Source organism: Cebidichthys violaceus, unplaced genomic scaffold (genome assembly GCF_023349555.1).
Source record: "Cebidichthys violaceus isolate CVI_PGR_0920_01 unplaced genomic scaffold, fCebVio1.0.p SCAF_20, whole genome shotgun sequence".
Lineage (NCBI taxonomy): Eukaryota > Metazoa > Chordata > Actinopteri > Perciformes > Stichaeidae > Cebidichthys > Cebidichthys violaceus.
In genome coordinates this window covers 10952893-10970035 of record NW_027176373.1, presented here as the reverse complement: position 1 = coordinate 10970035, position 17143 = coordinate 10952893, and the positions used below count along the sequence as shown (strand labels likewise).

The 17143-nt window shown below is 40.6% G+C and overlaps 2 protein-coding genes across 3 annotated transcripts; one reads left to right on the top strand and one right to left on the bottom strand.

Annotated features, from left to right (window-relative positions):
• Positions 1 to 746: 746 nt before the first annotated feature.
• myo1ca (myosin Ic, paralog a) lies at positions 747 to 13325 on the top strand. Of its 2 annotated transcripts, XM_068716321.1 has the most exons (33): positions 747 to 849; positions 1020 to 1265; positions 3500 to 3658; positions 3748 to 3863; positions 4873 to 5071; positions 5301 to 5381; positions 5537 to 5716; positions 5813 to 5911; positions 6460 to 6573; positions 6670 to 6741; positions 6841 to 6960; positions 7054 to 7136; positions 7295 to 7400; positions 7508 to 7588; positions 7687 to 7778; positions 7900 to 7994; positions 8110 to 8156; positions 8267 to 8347; positions 8610 to 8715; positions 9113 to 9230; positions 9341 to 9454; positions 9655 to 9731; positions 10100 to 10168; positions 10601 to 10685; positions 10790 to 10949; positions 11083 to 11166; positions 11260 to 11353; positions 11451 to 11506; positions 11603 to 11738; positions 12092 to 12162; positions 12244 to 12341; positions 12443 to 12542; positions 12655 to 13325. In XM_068716321.1, exons 2-33 carry the CDS (start codon positions 1248 to 1250, stop codon positions 12679 to 12681), a joined length of 3138 nt encoding a protein of 1045 aa, XP_068572422.1. In that variant the 5' UTR covers positions 747 to 849; positions 1020 to 1247; the 3' UTR covers positions 12682 to 13325. The 2 variants fall into 2 exon arrangements, with proteins under 2 accessions (XP_068572422.1, XP_068572424.1); XM_068716323.1 differs by lacking the exons at positions 747 to 849; positions 1020 to 1265 and adding an exon at positions 2724 to 2800.
• A 78-nt stretch (positions 13326 to 13403) lies between these two features.
• LOC137876599 (uncharacterized) lies at positions 13404 to 14947 on the bottom strand. Its single transcript, XM_068716324.1, has 4 exons — positions 14709 to 14947; positions 14478 to 14579; positions 13755 to 13946; positions 13404 to 13641 (listed from the first exon to the last, which is right to left on the bottom strand). The coding sequence occupies exons 1-4, from the start codon at positions 14880 to 14882 to the stop codon at positions 13459 to 13461; spliced, it is 651 nt and encodes a 216-aa protein (XP_068572425.1). The 5' UTR covers positions 14883 to 14947; the 3' UTR covers positions 13404 to 13458.
• Between the last annotated feature and the right edge of the window lie 2196 nt (positions 14948 to 17143).

The following is a 17143-nucleotide window of genomic DNA, read 5'->3' as shown; positions in this document are numbered from 1 at the left end:
AACAAAACATAGCTTTCACAGCACACAACAAATAGAAAAAACAGTACAATGAATAAATAACACCATACAAAGTAATTTGATACATTTCCTTCTTGCTTTAAGAAGAATTGAGACAGCCAGGGATTGAGAAAAACAGCGAGAGACTCTCTCCATCTGGGTAACATTATTCAGATTCCTCAGCGTTGGATATTTGATGATGCTGGCAAAGAAAGGAGAGTGGGGCGTGGAGACAGAGTGAGGGAAAATGGGGTGAGGGCACACACAAGGGGAGGGAAACCAGAGGAGGGCGCTGTTCTCTGACAGAGACGATGTGGCCTGGCAGCACTCCCCAGATATGCCTTCAACGAGAAGCAACGTAAGAAGTCAGGAATCCGATGATGGCCCACGCAGACAGCACATTTTATACATAATTACTATTATGTTAACATGTGAGTGTTGCCTGGGGAACCAACTAGTCGGTCATGACAGCCCAGACTAATATAATAACAGAAAAATCTGCAGAGCGACATTATGATGATGGTGAAAGTTATTTCATCAACAGTGGAAGACGGCCAGGCGGTCTTGCTGGTGAAACACTTTAATAAGTCACATCTCATGCGAATCTGTCTCAGCTTGTGGGAGAAAAGGGAGGGAGCAAACTAAATAGGGAGGGAAGGAAAGAAAGAATGTACTGAGATCTCATCATGTGATTTCTGTTTTTTTTCCTCCCTTTTTATATAGCTGCACAGTGATTACATGTTTGTAGTTTGGGGCTCTTAGCAAAGTTTTCCAAACCCTCCCGGCTCTCTGGCTCTTTTTCAACAGCCTACTTTCCCCAGACTTTTTTTTTTTGGTCCAGTTGTGTGACGTGTGAGTGGAGTCCCTGCCCTTGTTTCATGCAGTTTGGTTTAGAGGGAAGGAGAAGGACTCATGGAGAGGCGGACATTTACTTGACCTGTCAAAGGGAAGATGAATTGAAGGTATAAACAAGAGGGGCTGTTTGTGTTTTGGCCTGAGTGCGTATGCTTTTTTCCTCACAGGGGAGTCGGACGAAGAGGAGGAAAGGCGTGGAGAAAGAGACTAAAGCTGAGAGAAAGTGAGAAAGTAACTGACGCGGGGGGAGAGAGAAGAAAAGTTACCTAATTGTGTCACCCATGAGAAAAGGTGGATGAAAAGTTGAGGAGTCTGTCTGACACGAGAGGAGGAGCGCCAGCCGGGGGGGGACCACCAATACAGCCTTCTTCCAACAACAACAACAACAGGACAGGATGAGGTACCAAGGCAGGGTAAGATCCTGACCACCATGATGCTCCTTGTTATGTTTTCCTGTTTAGTGCTGCACACTGACTGGATTTTATGTGCCTTATCTGGGCTTACAGAGTGAAGCACATGATCTGATCCACTAATTCACTGTCTCTGTTATGGAAAGGGAAGCAAAACAGAACAATGAGTCACTTAGAGGTTTTTTCTTTTTCTTTTTTGCCCATGTATGAGTCAGTAAATATTTGGGTTTTTTGTATAAGCTTTAACCCATGCGGCCCAGAAAGAATAAACCTGGAATTTTTCCACCATATCCATTACTGGCACATGAGTGGTAGAGAGCCAGCTGCGGTACCAGAGCAGCTCGCACTGGGACAGAGTGGTGGGGCATGCCTTATAAGGAAGACAATCCGAATGTAGTCGGCCCAGCAGAGCTTAGTCATGGGGCCCGGAGCCAAGTCCCACTGTTTGGTTAGCCTCCTCACTGGTTGTCACTGCTGCTCCACCTACAAACCTGCAGATTTCACTGAAGCTCCCTGATTATCAGTCAAATCCCCCCCCCCATAAAGCATCCAAGCCCAGCCTCAGGTCAGTTCACTGACAACAAAGCTGCAAGAGTAACATTGTGTTTTGGTTTTATCTCCACCCCAGACCTGTAACTCTGAGGGTATCTCAGCCACAGTATCTCCATAAGATTTCCTCTACCCCAGCCGTAGAGGCAGAAATGCTTTATGTGAGGCTTCTCATCCCTAAAATTGGTTCCACGTGTTACTGTAATGGAATCCCTGAGATAAAAGTTTTTAAAAAATTAGCAGAAAAAAGTAGAACTCATGATTGCTGAGAAATAGATCTTTGAAAACAATGTTTGCTGTGTTTTTGTGTCAATAAAAAAAAGAAGTGAGAATAACAAGTTTATAACAAATTTGGATGTGTCATACATTGGAAAAGTGGACACATGCAAGTTTCTTTGTTGACCATGCATGCCAAAATAAATCCTCAGTGTATAAAAGCATGCACAGCTGTTGACACACAACATAGAAACATTTAGTGGCATTCACTCAACGCCTGCCCCAAACTTGACCCTAACATTCCTTAGTTTTTATCCTTTGGAAAATCTATGAACTGTAATTACTATCTGTAGGAAGCCCACCTGCAGGAGTGGGAGAACAATACTCCAAGGTGAAGCAGAGAGGACTGGCTGCAGTGGGAATGTCCAGTGACTTTCCTTTGCTCTCGCTTCTTGGCTATCTTCCACTGTTGTCCTCTTGTTTTTTTAAGGATTTTCCTGCTTCCAGTGCCCAGAGATAATGACCTTTTACCGGCATTAAATGGGACCCTTGAGAGGCTTTTGCATTCAAGAAAAACAGAAATCCTGAGGAAGTCTAGCCCCTTTGTTCCACTTTCGGCTTGTTTTTTTTAATTTTTTATGAACGTGTAAAGAAAAACAGCAGGGCTTCTCTCATAAATGTATCTTTGATACTGAAGATGGAGTGCAGATAGTTTGGCTGGGGTGTAGTGCATTGATTACACACTGAATTATGGGCCTGGATATTTATTATCAGTAAGTATTGACTGCTGACAGTTTTATCTCTCTGTATGTGGGTATGAGCGTGCATGTGTGTGTTTTTAATATCTTACCTTAGGGCATATCTTAGAATTTCACTCTGCCGTCTGGTAATTAGTTCCTGTCTGCACTATAATGTTTGCCGTCACAGCGGGGTTGACATGTACACATGCTTTTATTTGTGGCATCGGTTAAATCTCGTCTGGTGATATAGAGCTGTGTGTACTATACATACATCATAAGACACTATCTCACTATCGCATGATAAAAGAGTTTATCTTGTCTGCTTATCATTTGGATTCCTTGAATGTCTTCATTGTTTAATCCTGGCACGGTTTGGTGGAGCTGTTCTTGCTTTGTGTTTTTACAGAGTTGTTTTGGTGTCAGTACGTCTGGAGACATTTGCCCTGATATTTTGAAGATATGTTTGAAATATGTCTCTCTTCATACATATATTCTATCTTATAATAAAATTATGTGGCAATTATTGTAATATTGAGAACCAGATGTACATTTTTTCATAACTGGGTGAAATGTATCATGCATTGTGCCTCCTGTTGGTCAACAGAGTGTAATTGTATCTATTGTAAGGTTATCAGTTAAAACAGAGATCTTCTTCTCTCTACTGTTTTGCTGAACTTCCTGCTTCATTTCTGTTCCTCTCCGTAATGCTCCTCCTTCTCTCTCTTCCTGTAGGAGGTGGATGTTGAAGGACGAGTGCGCCTGGTGATGGAGAGTGCCCTGACGGCCCGGGATAGGGTCGGGGTGCAGGACTTTGTCTTGCTGGAAAACTACAACAGTGAGGCGGCCTTCATAGAGAACCTACGGAGACGCTTCGGGGAAAACCTCATCTATGTAATAGAGCCAATTTCCTTCATGTGTTCCGAAACATTTCACTTGCTGTGGTGAAACATAACTGTATGTGTTCTAATGTTTGGCCTCAGACGTATATTGGCTCCGTGTTGGTGTCGGTGAACCCTTACAAAGAGCTGGAAATTTACTCCAAGCAGCAGATGGAACGCTACAGAGGGGTCAGCTTCTATGAGATATCGCCTCACATGTGAGTCACTTCATGGTCCCCAGACATTTATTTATTAAACTCCTCCACTGTCCTCTGCTGCCAACAGCTAATAATCACATGGCATGCTGAGAATTATATCCCGTAATACTGAAACCTCCACAGAGGCTTTCTATACCACAGAGGCTTTCTATATTGATACATATACTGTATTATGGTGCATAACTTCAGGCTGCAATTTACTTTTTTGTTCAATTATCAAATAATGAGGGGTGGGGGGCTTTTTGTCACTCAATTAATCAAATTGTTTCAGTTCTACCTTAATATGATTAACACTAAACTGTCACTAGAATTATAAACCTCTTTTGATTTTGCCTCATTTCATTTATAAATTGATTATGAAATGAAATATTTAATCACAAAAATAGGTTTTACCAGGTTTATGCATTGCATGCATTTGTGGATAAATGTAATTTTGTAATGTTTACAAATACATTTTATAGTGGGGAAGCAACAAATACTGTATATAATTGTTACAAAACTAAAGGTATTTGGGAAAAGATTGTTGACTTTCAAAGTACAACTGTTGAATATGCCATCCTTTTGTTTGTGTTGTTTACAGTTAGTTGGTGTCTGTTTTTTTTTCTTCTTTTTTTTCATTCGTTGTGTTGATGTGACTTTAACTTTTCTCTCTATTTCGTCTTTAATGTGTACACATGACACGTTTCTTTAAGATATTGTATTTTTGAAAGCAGGGTCATGTGTCATGTGTGAGTTGGGGTTAAAGGGAAATTTAAAAAAAGAAAACTATACAAGTTGTGATATATGATGGATAGCATGTGATTATGTGCTCCTATTTATTTCTAAAACATCAAATAAATAAGTACATTTGATAATAACAAGCATGTAAACCACAGATTTTATTCATAACAGTCACAACAGACTGCTTGCATTGCTTCCATTAGACTGAAACGTTTGTGTGACTTTTCCACCACCATGTTTCAAATATATGTTGATCGGTAGTTGAAGTTGCCTTTGTTTTTCCCCTCAGCTACGCCTTGTCAGACAACACTTACCGAGCCATGCGGACCGAGAGGAAGGACCAGTGTATTATGATATCGGGTGAGAGTGGAGCAGGTAAAACAGAAGCGTCCAAGAAGATCCTCCTCTACTACGCTGTCACCTGCCCCGTTAATGAACATATGGCGACCCTTGGTGACCGCCTGCTGCAGTCTAACTCTGTTCTGGAGGTATTCAAACTATTCAAACAGCCACAGTCAATTAAAAGCACAGTACATTTAGACTTTCACAATAAATTACATTATCTGGTTGATCTGAGAAATCTGAATGACCTTTGCATATTTGTTATTTGTAAATGCTTCTTAATATTTATTCCTAATTGTTTGATTTTGTCATTGTATTGTTGCTCTTGTGTTCACTTCCTCCCTCTAATTTCCTTGCTTTTTTTGCTTTGTGCAGGCATTTGGCAACGCCAAAACATTTAGGAATGACAATTCCAGCCGCTTTGGAAAATACATGGATATCCAGTTTGACTTTAGGGTAAACACTTCCTTCTTTCCTTTCACACTCTATAGAAATCATATGTGCTCATACCATACTGAAAACAGCAGTTAGTTTAGTTATATCATTGATAGAAGCTCAAACATTTAAAAGTCTAGGGCTCTCAACCTGCTGTGTCTCGTAACTCCTCCTAGGGGGCGCCAGCGGGCGGTCACATCCTGAAGTACCTGCTGGAGAAATCACGTGTAGTGCACCAGAACCAAGGTGAGAGGAACTTCCACATCTTCTATCAACTTCTGGATGGAGGGGACGACGACTTGCTTACCGCACTGGCCCTGGAAAGGAACCCTCAGAACTATGACTATCTGGTGAAGGTGTGTGTGGTGTAGAAGTATGATAACTTATTTTTTTTCCAACTAATATTTCTTACTGAGATCAATTGTGGTGTGATATTAAATTTTCTTGTTCAGGGCAACTGTCCCAGACTCAGCTCCGTCAGTGACAAGAATAATTGGAAAGTTGTGATGAAGGCCCTGTCTGTTATTGGCTTCACAGAGGAAGAAGTGCAGGTCAGTAGCAATCACAGCCGTGACATTGTTTTTCACTCATATTCTCTGGTTTACCACATTGATGTGGAACTTTAAAAGGCAAAGTCGTAGGAATGGATCCAATATGATCAATGATTTGGGAATGTTAATTCCCATCATGAATATGTCCACTGTTTGTTATCCTTTATTTTTTTGCACTGACCAAACATCCATTTTCTCATCATAAAAACATTCAGGACAAATCTACATGAATCCAAAAGTAGTGATACAAGTTTAAACCACAGGACCCTGTGCAGTTTTAATAGTGAAACATCTGTATTTTTTGGATCCTAAAGGCTTACATGTAAACATCCTGCACTGTTTACATTAACTTTGCATCAAGCATTTGATGTGACCATTTAATTAAGAGAGTTATTGAAAAACACTTTTACACTTAAAATGTCTTTGGTTCTGATTGTGTATGGATGATCATATTCTCAGTGACTGTCCAGACATTCATTGTGTTAAAAAAACAACTTTAAAACATCTGTGAGGTTATTGTTAACTGTCTTTCCTGTGTCTGACCTCAGAAATTGCTGAATATCATCGCCAGTGTTCTCCATCTGGGAAACACTCAGTTTGGGGAAGGGGAGGAAGGAGAAGCTTATATCACCACTGAGACTCAGATAACAAATCTTGCAAAGGTCAGAACAGTCCCACTAGTATTATTGGACGTTGTAATATGCAAAAACACTGTCAAAAAAGTCATAGCTAACAGCAGATGTGTTGTTGTTTTCCAGCTGCTGGGTATCGATGTTTCAGTGCTCAGGGAGGCACTCACTCACAAGAAACTCACTGCTAAAGGAGAGGAGGTAACAGCCTTTGTGTCCGTGCTCCCCACATGTTTATTTGTTTGGTGTGTATCTTGTGATTTTATAATTTTGTGTCTTGCTTGCGTTTGTGCATTACAGATGATCAGCCCGCTAAATTTTGAGCAGGCAGTGTCTGCCCGCGATGCCTTAGCCAAGGCTGTGTACGGTCGGACCTTCACTTGGTTGGTGGAGAAAATCAATCAGTCGCTGGCTCTGAAGGTTGAGTAACAGTTCTGATAACAACTCAAATGCAACATGCAATTGTTGTGTTTTACCATTGATTACATGCTGTGTACTTTACACGTTATCCAGGAGGAAATCTACCACAGCGGTAAGGGCTGCTCAGTTATTGGGCTTCTGGATATCTATGGCTTTGAGGTCCTACAGCACAATAGGTATAAGTTATATTCAATTCCATTTATTTCCGTCGTTAATCTGCTTCTGTTTTTCAGTGAACCAAATTCTTTGTCAGTACTTATCTCTAAGGCACATAGCGTTTGCTCATCGCTCCAGCATGAATTTGGCTTAACTTGCTATATATTTCTCCTGACAGTTTTGAGCAGTTCTGCATTAACTATTGCAATGAGAAGCTCCAGCAGCTGTTTATTGAGCTCACCCTGAGATCTGAGCAGGAGGAGTACGAGACGGAGGGAATTGCAGTGAGTTGATTGTTGGTTGGGTCGTCAAAACAAAAAAGTTGGATATACTTATTTATATTTATACTTCCATGCTAACACAACATTGTTCTCTCTCCCTCTAATGTCAGTGGGAGACGGTGCAATACTTTGACAACAAGATCATTTGTGACCTGATAGAGGAGAAGCACAAAGGCATCATCTCCATTCTGGTGCGCACAAGAACTAGTTTATATGTTTGTCATGTATGTGATGTTGTCTTACCCTCTGTCACTGTAGATAAAGTTAAATAGTGTGACTGTTTATTCAGGATGAGGAGTGCCTGAGACCTGGAGAGACCTGTGATGTCTCCTTCTTAGAGAAGTTGGAAGACACACTGGGCGGCCATCCCCATTTTGTCACGTAAGCATTGTCTTATATCAAATATTATTTTGACCAACAGTGCAAAGACTCTCACTACGGCTTCTTACATCTGCAAGCCTGTGTATGTTTGAACCTCTCTGTGCGTGTGTATGTCTTTCAGTCACAAGTTGGCAAATGGAAAAACCCGCAGGATAATGAGTAGGGAGGAGTTCAGGCTGCTGCATTATGCTGGGGAGGTCAACTACAATGTCAATGGTAAAGCTGTAATTCATCACTTGATCAACCAGTGGACTGTTTTTATTCATGCTTTCATTCCACAGTTATTTTAGAGCATGACCCACAACCCACTGTTATTGTTTATCTCATTCAGGTTTCCTACACAAGAACAATAAATATCTGAACAGGAACCTAAAAGAGGTAAGAATGGAGAAAGTGGACACGGTTTAACCTTTAAAAACCTTGAGTGAAGAGAAAGAGCGGGGGTGCGTCGTGTTGACATGTAGTTGTGTTGTTTGGTCTCTGTTCAGGTCATGTGCCAGTCAGACAACCAGATCGTAAGTCACTGCTTCCGCAGAGAGGGAGTGATAGACCAGAAACGCCCTGAGATGGTGAGAATTTCTCTCTCTCTCTCTCTCTCTCTCTCTCTCTCTCTCTCTCTCTCTCTCTCTCTCTCTATCTCTCTCTCTCTCTTTGTCTCTTCGCTGTGTTTGATCATTTTTAGGTGTGGTTTGAATCAAAAGTTTTTGTATCGTTTATAGATAGTGATAACAATAAACCTATGAATCCTTTCTGTCTTTTTTTCAATACACACACAGAAATATACAGATAATATTCCATAGTTTCATGTTGTTTTTTAAATTTGTCCCTTAGGCCGCCACTCAGTTTAAAAACAGCCTGATGAAACTCATGGAGATCCTCATGTCTAAAGAGCCATCCTACGTGCGCTGTATCAAACCTAATGATGCCAAGCAGCCAGGTACACTTTTACATCTTGTAATATGAATGTCTTGTATATTACAGTACTGTTCTCAAATAAAAGCAGCTTACATTTTTGTAAATAATGCCACCTGTGCTATCGTGTGCCCTCTGAAGTGCCCTGTGAAGTATTTTAATGTGAAAGAGATTGAATATAATCAAAAAACAAGAAGGTTTATCACCAAAATATAATAAGGCACTAATAAAACAAGGAAAATTAGAAATAAAGGCAGGTGTCTTTGATAAATATAAAATAAATGGATGCCCAGTTGTTTCGTCATTTATATATATATATATATATATATATATATATATATATATATATATATATATATATATATATAGTGTATTGTTGTAAATAAGTAGTAAGTAAGTAAATAAGTTATCTCTCCATGCAGGAAGGTTTGATGAAGTTCTGGTCAGACACCAGGTGAAGTACCTGGGCCTGATGGAAAACCTGAGGGTCAGGAGAGCTGGCTTTGCCTATCGACGTCGCTTTGAAGCCTTCCTGCAGAGGTGACTGACTTTCTTTCTGAATGGCTTACAGCCCCAATGATTGTTCATTATGTTGACTCCACCATATGTTCAGCCAACTGTCATAATTTTTTATGTACAAACGGCCACAGATACAAACCCCTGTGTCCTGAGACTTGGCCCAATTGGCACGGCAGACTTGCGGATGGTGTCTCGACACTGGTCAACCACCTAGGCTACCAAGCAGAGGAGTACAAACTGGGCAGGTAATGTATTGTTGGAGGGAGAGTATAGAGTGGAGCAGAGTTTGACAATGGTGGTCCATGAGTCGCTTCGTGGGCACAACAGATTATGGGACCATCCAGACTAAATGCATGCATCCATGCATACAATTTAAATTGCCGTGATTGTCAAATGGCATTGTAGTGTCATGCTGATCACACATTTCTTTGTCCACTTTCTGCAGGTCAAAAATCTTCATCCGTTTCCCAAAAACTCTCTTTGCCACTGAAGATGCACTTGAAGCAAAAAAGCCAGAGATAGGTGAGTAACAGTGGTAAGGTTTGTGACAATGGGTTATCCGAAAGGAAGATTATTATTAAGAATATTACCTTTGTGAAGTACATATATAATATGTTTATGGTGTCAGAGGGGTTATGATTCAACTGTTTCTGAGGTCATCATTTTAGGTATTGTTGTACTAGATGGCGACATATTGTGAGATATTTATATTATTGTGTTCACACCTATTAAACAGCAAACAATGTCCTCCCTGCAATCATCGCACTCTGTCACAATGAATCTAATCAGTGGTATGACTCCTACGCTGAACTATGAATCAGCAGCCACTGCAACACCTCGTTGGAAAGGCATGAATCCACCTTCACTCTCTTTTATTTGTTGTGTTCTAGCTTTGACCCTGCAGACGTCATGGAGAGGCTACAGGGAGAGAGCCAAGTACCAACGCATCAGAAGCGCAGGTCAGAGCACCTCCCTCTGTTGACTCCCCCCTCAGTTTCCTGTCTCCCATACAGTCTCACTGTGTCCCTAAAGCTTAATTGAATGCATGCATAAGTACTCATCAGGTTTATTATGTTTCTATATTTTATATTTTCATTATTTTGATGCATTTTGATTTAGCCTGCCAAACAACAGTCTCTTTCCAGACTTTCAGACTTTGTGCTTCGTTAAGTGTATGAACAAGCACATTAAAATACTTTTGGGTGGCCATCAAAGTTTGGTCCACGTTCCAGCTCATGTATTTGGGTGTGCTTGCGTAGATTTCCCTCTATCTCACTTAACAACACATTTATTTAGCTGACTTACTATGCTTTACTAACCTTGGAATGGTCTCTTTGACTGAGTGTAAAAGTTGTTGTGGTGATGATCTTTGCATGTATGTGTATGTTCAGTGATTACGATCCAGTCTGGGTGGCGAGGGATGAAAGCACGCAGGAGGGCTAAGAGGCGTCGAGAGGCTGCTGAGTTGATACGCAGGTGCTTCACTGATACTTTGTTGCTTTTGGTTTTTGTATGTATTTTTGCTACTGCATTTTGCATTTACAGTTGATTTCCTTCTTTGTATTTATCTTTTTTTTCAGGTTCATAAAAGGCTTCATCTACCGCCATGAGGAATATTGCCCTGAGAATGAGTATTTCCTGGATCATGTGCGCTATTCCTTCCTCAAGAATCTACGTAAAAACCTGCCCAAGAGCGTTTTGGACAAAAGCTGGCCGACACCTCCTCCATCCCTCGTGGAGGTACACAGAGCCTCATTCTGCTACATCTCATCGTTACATACAGATTAAAGAATGCAGAAGTAGCAGAAGTAAGTAGGAATTTGTAGAGTTATTAATGCAAATTCTGCATTGTCAATTCCATGGTGCCCTACAGACATCTGAGCACCTGCGGAGACTGCACATGAGAAACATGGTCATGAAGTATTGTAAGAGGGTCCAGCCTGAATGGAAGAAGCAGGTACACTTACTACAGAAAACATGGCCTTACAAGTTGTTGTTCTTTTAAATGTGCAGTTTAAACAAAATCTTGCCTGATTTTTCTTTGCTCTAGATGATGCAGAAGGTAATAGCCAGTGAGATCTTCAAGGATCAGAAAGACAGCTATCCTCTGGGTGTTGGAAGGCTGTTTTTGGACTCCAGGCTGGGTACGTGTTGATACACAAACTAATTACCTCTGTACTAATTAACACCACACAGAGGAAGTAATAACATTTACAGAGACTTCCCCATTGCTTTATATAGAACGTGAACAAATCAATCTCAAAGTCGTCCAGACCCTCGGCAATGACAAAGTGCAGGTGGGATGGACCTTTTTTTATCCTATGCAATGTAATAAAAGTGCTACATAACTTTACAGCTGCCTCACAGTCATGTGTCTCCTTGTGCTTTTTCAGTATGGCGTATCAGTTGTAAAGTATGACAGGAGGGGTTTTAAGCCTCGCCCTCGCCAGCTGCTGCTCACTAACGCCTTTGCTGTGCTAGTGGACAGGACCAAGATCAAACAGAGGATTGACTACACAGCTCTGAGAGGTAAAAGGAAATTTGAGAAATGTATTATGTTAAGATATTGATCAATGTCCTTGAATCCATGATCACTGCTGAGCTCATTTTCATTTCTCTTGCTAAAGAGGAGTTATTAAGTTGCTACAGTTTTCAGCAGTCATAACACTTCAATTAATGTACGTTATCTGTGCACTTCTGCAGAAATATTCATGGCAACCAAGTAAGGTTGGCTCTTGTCATCCTGTGACAGAAAAAATGTGTTTCTCTCAGAAAGATACATTTAAGTGAGAGGATGACCATTTATTATGAAACCAAATCAGGAGATGGGGACATACATTCATTGTGATTTTATTCATTAGTTTAATGAATCCTTTTAACAGGCATCTCTGTGAGCTCTCTCAGCGATGGGATGTTTGTTCTGCACATGCCCAATGAGGACAATAAGCAGAAGGTACAGTAAGACACAGCAGTCATGTCTGTTTACTAGTGCAGGCCCATGCAACCACTCTAAATCCAGCTGTGTCACCCTCAGGGCGATGTGGTACTGCACTGCAACCATGTGATTGAGCTGGTGACAAAACTAGCCATGATGGCCAACAAAGTCAACTTTGTCAACATCAGCCCGGGCAGGTGAGGCTTCTCTGACAGCTTCTCTATGGTAGTCATTTTCAACCCAACAGTACTCATGTCCCAACCTGTCTTTTATTTGTTACCTCCTGTCTGGCAAACAGTATTAGGTTCGCTGTGGCTCGAGGCAAAGAAGGAATCATTGATTTTGTCAGGGGTCCAGAGCTAAAGGTGGCCAAAGGCAAGCGAGGACATCTGCTAGTGGTGAGTCAGTGGCTGTTCTTGTGTCATGTGTGGAGCCTGCAGGGAGGAAGTTTTTTTTATATTAAAAATATTTCGGCCAGCTGACTGTATTCAATCTGATTTCACTCTGCAGATTGCCCCTCGAAGCAACAGCACATGAAGAAACAGAAAACAGCAACCAGACAAACATAATCCTTTTAGCTAACTGGAGGCCCCTCAGAAGTTTTCATTGTGTTCACAGGACCACTGTGGATATCACAAGCACACACAAAATAGTCAACAGAAGGAAGATCCCTTTCATATGCGTCATCATAATTACTAGAATGTCTCTAATAATGCAATAATGACTGATCTTTTCTTTTTTTTTAAGATTAGAAAATCATAACATGAAGTTCTCACTGTTTCAATTGCGTCATCTCTTTATTGTCAGTCATACATAAATATATTTCCGCTTCATCAAATATATCAAAATATAATAATGTAAAACACTGTATCTCTATATTGTAAGAGACATAAAATAAACCACTTTGAAATAAATAGCATGTTAATAAATATGTCAATAAATAGCAAATATATATTTGGAAAGTCCAGTAGACTGAAGGCGTGGGGGAAAAACATCATGTTGGGAAGTCTTCTCTGGGAGCTTATTGCTAACTTACAGTTAGAGGTGAGACAGAAACTCTGGGAAATACCCAAGAAAACCCTTAAATAGACAGTAAAACATGAGCTAAAAAGAGAGCTCCATGTAAAGTGTTGACAACACCACTAAAACACTGATTAAAGTTATCACAACTATTATTCCAATCAGGTGCTGATCGCTGTTTCTTCCCTTTGTGTGTGTGTGTGTGTGTGTGTGTGTGTGTGTGTGTGTGTGTGTGTGTGTGTGTGTGTGTGTGTGTGTGTGTGTGTTGTCAGGGTGCCGGGCTTTTGTTTTCAGTCAAAAGTGTGTTTTTGAAGCCAGAAGGAGGAAGTCTCTTGCCAGCTTGGTGAGGTAAAGGTCTAGATCCCTCAGAATGATGTAACCCTCCACTCTGCTGTCCCATATTGTTTTGGATCTGGTTTGTGGGTTCAAGGGTGTGGGAGAGGTTGGCTTTGTCCAGGAGCTATTCATGTAGCTCATCTGGTGAAGAAAGCAAAACAATTTTTCATTAGACCTCAGTGTCACTTCCTTTTTTGTGTGGCCTAAAAAAAGGGTAAATTGTGAGTAGATTTGAGGAAGAAGACTGTGGATACCTGACTGCTGACTTGGCTCATCAGGTCCCTCAGGTCAAGCTGAATGTGCCTGATGCTCTGAGGTAAAGTGGTGCCGAACGCCCGATCCACCATCTGCTCTTTCTCCTCCTTCTCTAGCTGTTTTCTCTTCCGCTCCAGCGTTTTCCAATAGGCTTGCATGTCCCAGAAAGCAGCATGCAGTCGTTCCCATTCCTGAATGCGCAACAAGAGACAGCCACATGATTACATAATCAAAATGTTGCACAAGACCCTCATTTTGCTTGAAGTTGTAAAAGGGGAATTTCACTCAAATTTTACATTCTGCAAGATCAGACTCTCAGACAATGTCATCAGGTTTCGTGTTTTTTCCTTGTGAGGAAAAAAATATCTCAAAACAGTGGAAGAAATTCTCAAAAAACTTTAAAAAATGTGTTTTGCAGTGTAACAACCAGTGGCGTAAGGTAGTTACGAAAGGCCCCAGTGCGCGCTATTATGACAGGCCCTAGTGCACACTAGTTACTAGCTATGAAGCACACACACACACACACACACACACACACACACACACACACACACACACACACACACACACACACACAATTAGTAGGATATATATTTTACCAGCAAATTAGCCCCCACTGCTCAAGCCCCAGTGCAACCACACTGCCTGCACTCTCTATATTTACGCCCCTGATAACAACCGGACTGATTTTTTTATTGCATTGTTTTGAAGAGGATACTAACCGTCAGATTTATCCAGCGGTAGAAATCTGTGGAAAGCAATGGTAGGTCCTTTAACTGCTGACTTCTGTCCTCAAAATGCTTATTTCCCAACTGCTGCTCCTTCTGTAAAGGTAAACATGGTAACCATTAAATATTTGTAATTATAGGGAAAGCTAGTAATGGCTGTGTGCAGAGCACACAATGATAAGCTGACCAGTCAGGAGAGTAGGGAGACATTTTTTTACTACTCACATATTTCCTCTGCAGCTGCTGGACACGGGTTCGGGTGGACCTCGTGAGACGAAAGGAGTTGTTGTATTTATTCCTCTGGAGGACTGGAGATGGAGAAGAGGACTCCACACAGTCCAGTACACAGCAAAGGAGGATGAGTGCCCGCCACCAAACAGTCATCTGAAACAGTGACATGACCAGAGATGCGAGTTAATATCATATATTGTTTACAGTTCAAGATGTAACACTTTTGTGTACAACACTGTATTTAAAAAAAAAAAAGGGAAAAAAGGGTGACCTACAGTATCACTTCCAGTACAAACTACAGCGTTCCGGTTAAGTAAACTGATTCTCTTTCTGGGAACTTAACTGTCAATTTCCATACTTAGTGTCCAAAAGGCAGTCCATTGATATTTCTTAAAGAAAATCCAACCCCACATCCTCCAACCTCCACCCCATGGCATGCTTTCTTTCTTATGTAATTCTGTGACACAACATTTTAGTCTAGTTGCACATGCATGGAAACAGAAGTGTCTTGAGTCCTCTAAATAGTAAGTGTGGAAGTAACGTGGCGGTTGTCTGTGCAAGGTCCTGAATCCAAATACGCAGATTGCAGACATTACTGCCGGCTGCTGTTGCAACAAAGATGCAAATTATCCTTTTCATTTTGGTCACTTTATTCAGCTGCATCAACTGTTGTCAGTACAACACAGTCTTCTTGAAGGGTCAACATCTCTCTTTCAACCATGACAATGTTCTCCAATGATCTCTCCCAATTATTGATAACAAAAGCTCACTCAGGTGTACACAAATAAACAGCAGGAAAGTTACAGGAACTGAACCAATAAGGAAGATGTTATTGATGCTGACAGAAACACTGCAGCTTTCTGACAATTTTTTTTACTGGAAGTTTGACATCCACAGTTTAAGTAAAGTGTGTTCAAGAAATACAAACTGAATGTTCCCAAACCAATGAGTCCATTTATATGCACTGCCATAAACACACTCTGCATCTGTTTCTACAATTGTCTGCTGTGTAATTTCTAACATGTGTATACATGGTGATTCAGTAAATAATTAAAAGAAATGTAATCTATACTTATATACACGTATATTCACAAATACACAATCCATCAAACTATGGTCTTAAGGATCTATATTTTTAAGATAGGCTTACCTTGGATCAGCAGTGAACAAGATCAAGATACCTTCATGCTATGGTAAGGCTCATGTACTGTTTATATATTTGTCATGATCTTTCTTTCGGTTTCTGACTGGAGTTTTTTTCTTTTTTTCCTTTCTGTCGTTCTCTCGCTCTCTCTCTCTCTCTCTCTCTCGCTCTCTCTTACTCTCTCCCTGTTTCAGCATCTTGTGGTCACCAATATGATTCAGACAGAAGTGGTAGGTATAGTAAGTTGAGGAAGTGAGCTACAAAGGAAATGCATCGTGCATTTTTTTTTCTCTATCAGGCATGTGGGAAATGAGCTCTGATTAAATGTTTGGGTTAGCTCTAGTCTAAAAAAGAGTGTGGTTGAGTATTTAAGGGGCATCACCTTTTTTACTACTGTTAAACTACTGACAGACAAACTGACAGACAGACAAGAAAGGAAAGCAAATAGGATTATATAGGAGTATAAGGAATATAAGATTTTAAGTGTGAACTATATGTCACTTTTATTATCGATATCCTGCCTTAATAACTGCTATTTGTAATCAAATCAAAACAACTAAAATCACTTTTCAAGAGGCAGTGAAGTTCAGTCTTGACTGTGCATCTTAAGGGAATGTTTGAGGAGTCTCATGATGGAGATGAGTAATGACTCGCAGTTTCACTGAATCTCACTAAACAAGACAGAGAAAAAAAACACATCAACTATCCTCATGACTCATTATCACCGAATGTCATTTTTGGAAAAAGATGTTTTATCATAAATTTGCATTGTCACTGAGAATAAAAACTGAAGCACTTGTTTGTTAAAAAAAGCTTCTCTTCGAAATTAAGATGATAATGATCATCATTATGTCAGTATGTAATATATGTGATTCTCTGGGTCTGACGTTGACTCTGAGGCGTCACTGCTGCCATGCAAAGTCAACGTTACGAGGGAACTAATGAAGAATAAAGCTTGTCATTGTCAAGAGCCCTGCCAACTCTGAGTTTATTTCTTCATCTGTTCTGTTTTCATGCCATATCACTAACTGCCACTCCCTCCTGCCCTGCGAGCATCTCATTCCCATCACCTAAACGTCACTCTTCCCACCTGCACCTCATTCCTTCATCAGCCACCATCTATGTATACCTGCCCAGATCAATTGTTCCTCTGCCAGATTGTATAGTAGCTTTCCTCAGATTTGTTTACCTGGTCTCCTGCCTGCCTTGAAAAGATGAACTTTCCTGTTACATTGATTGCTTCTGTGCCGTGCTTTGTCCAGAATCATGACAGTCATAACCTTGA

What these genes read in the sequence shown, in the direction of transcription:
- myo1ca (XM_068716321.1), top strand. An exon ending in TGAACAGGAACCTAAAAGAG is followed by an intron (nt 8,157 to 8,266) that starts GTAAGAATGGAG and finishes GTCTCTGTTCAG; the next exon opens with GTCATGTGCCAGTCAGACAA. An exon ending in AGCGAGGACATCTGCTAGTG is followed by an intron (nt 12,543 to 12,654) that starts GTGAGTCAGTGG and finishes TTCACTCTGCAG; the next exon opens with ATTGCCCCTCGAAGCAACAG.
- LOC137876599 (XM_068716324.1), bottom strand. Translation starts at nt 14,882, where the DNA reads ATGTCACTGTTTCAGATGACTGTTTGGTGGCGGGCACTCATCCTCCTT. An exon ending in ACCGCTGGATAAATCTGACG is followed by an intron (nt 13,947 to 14,477) that starts GTTAGTATCCTC and finishes TTGCGCATTCAG; the next exon opens with GAATGGGAACGACTGCATGC. An exon ending in TGAGCCAAGTCAGCAGTCAG is followed by an intron (nt 13,642 to 13,754) that starts GTATCCACAGTC and finishes TTTCTTCACCAG; the next exon opens with ATGAGCTACATGAATAGCTC.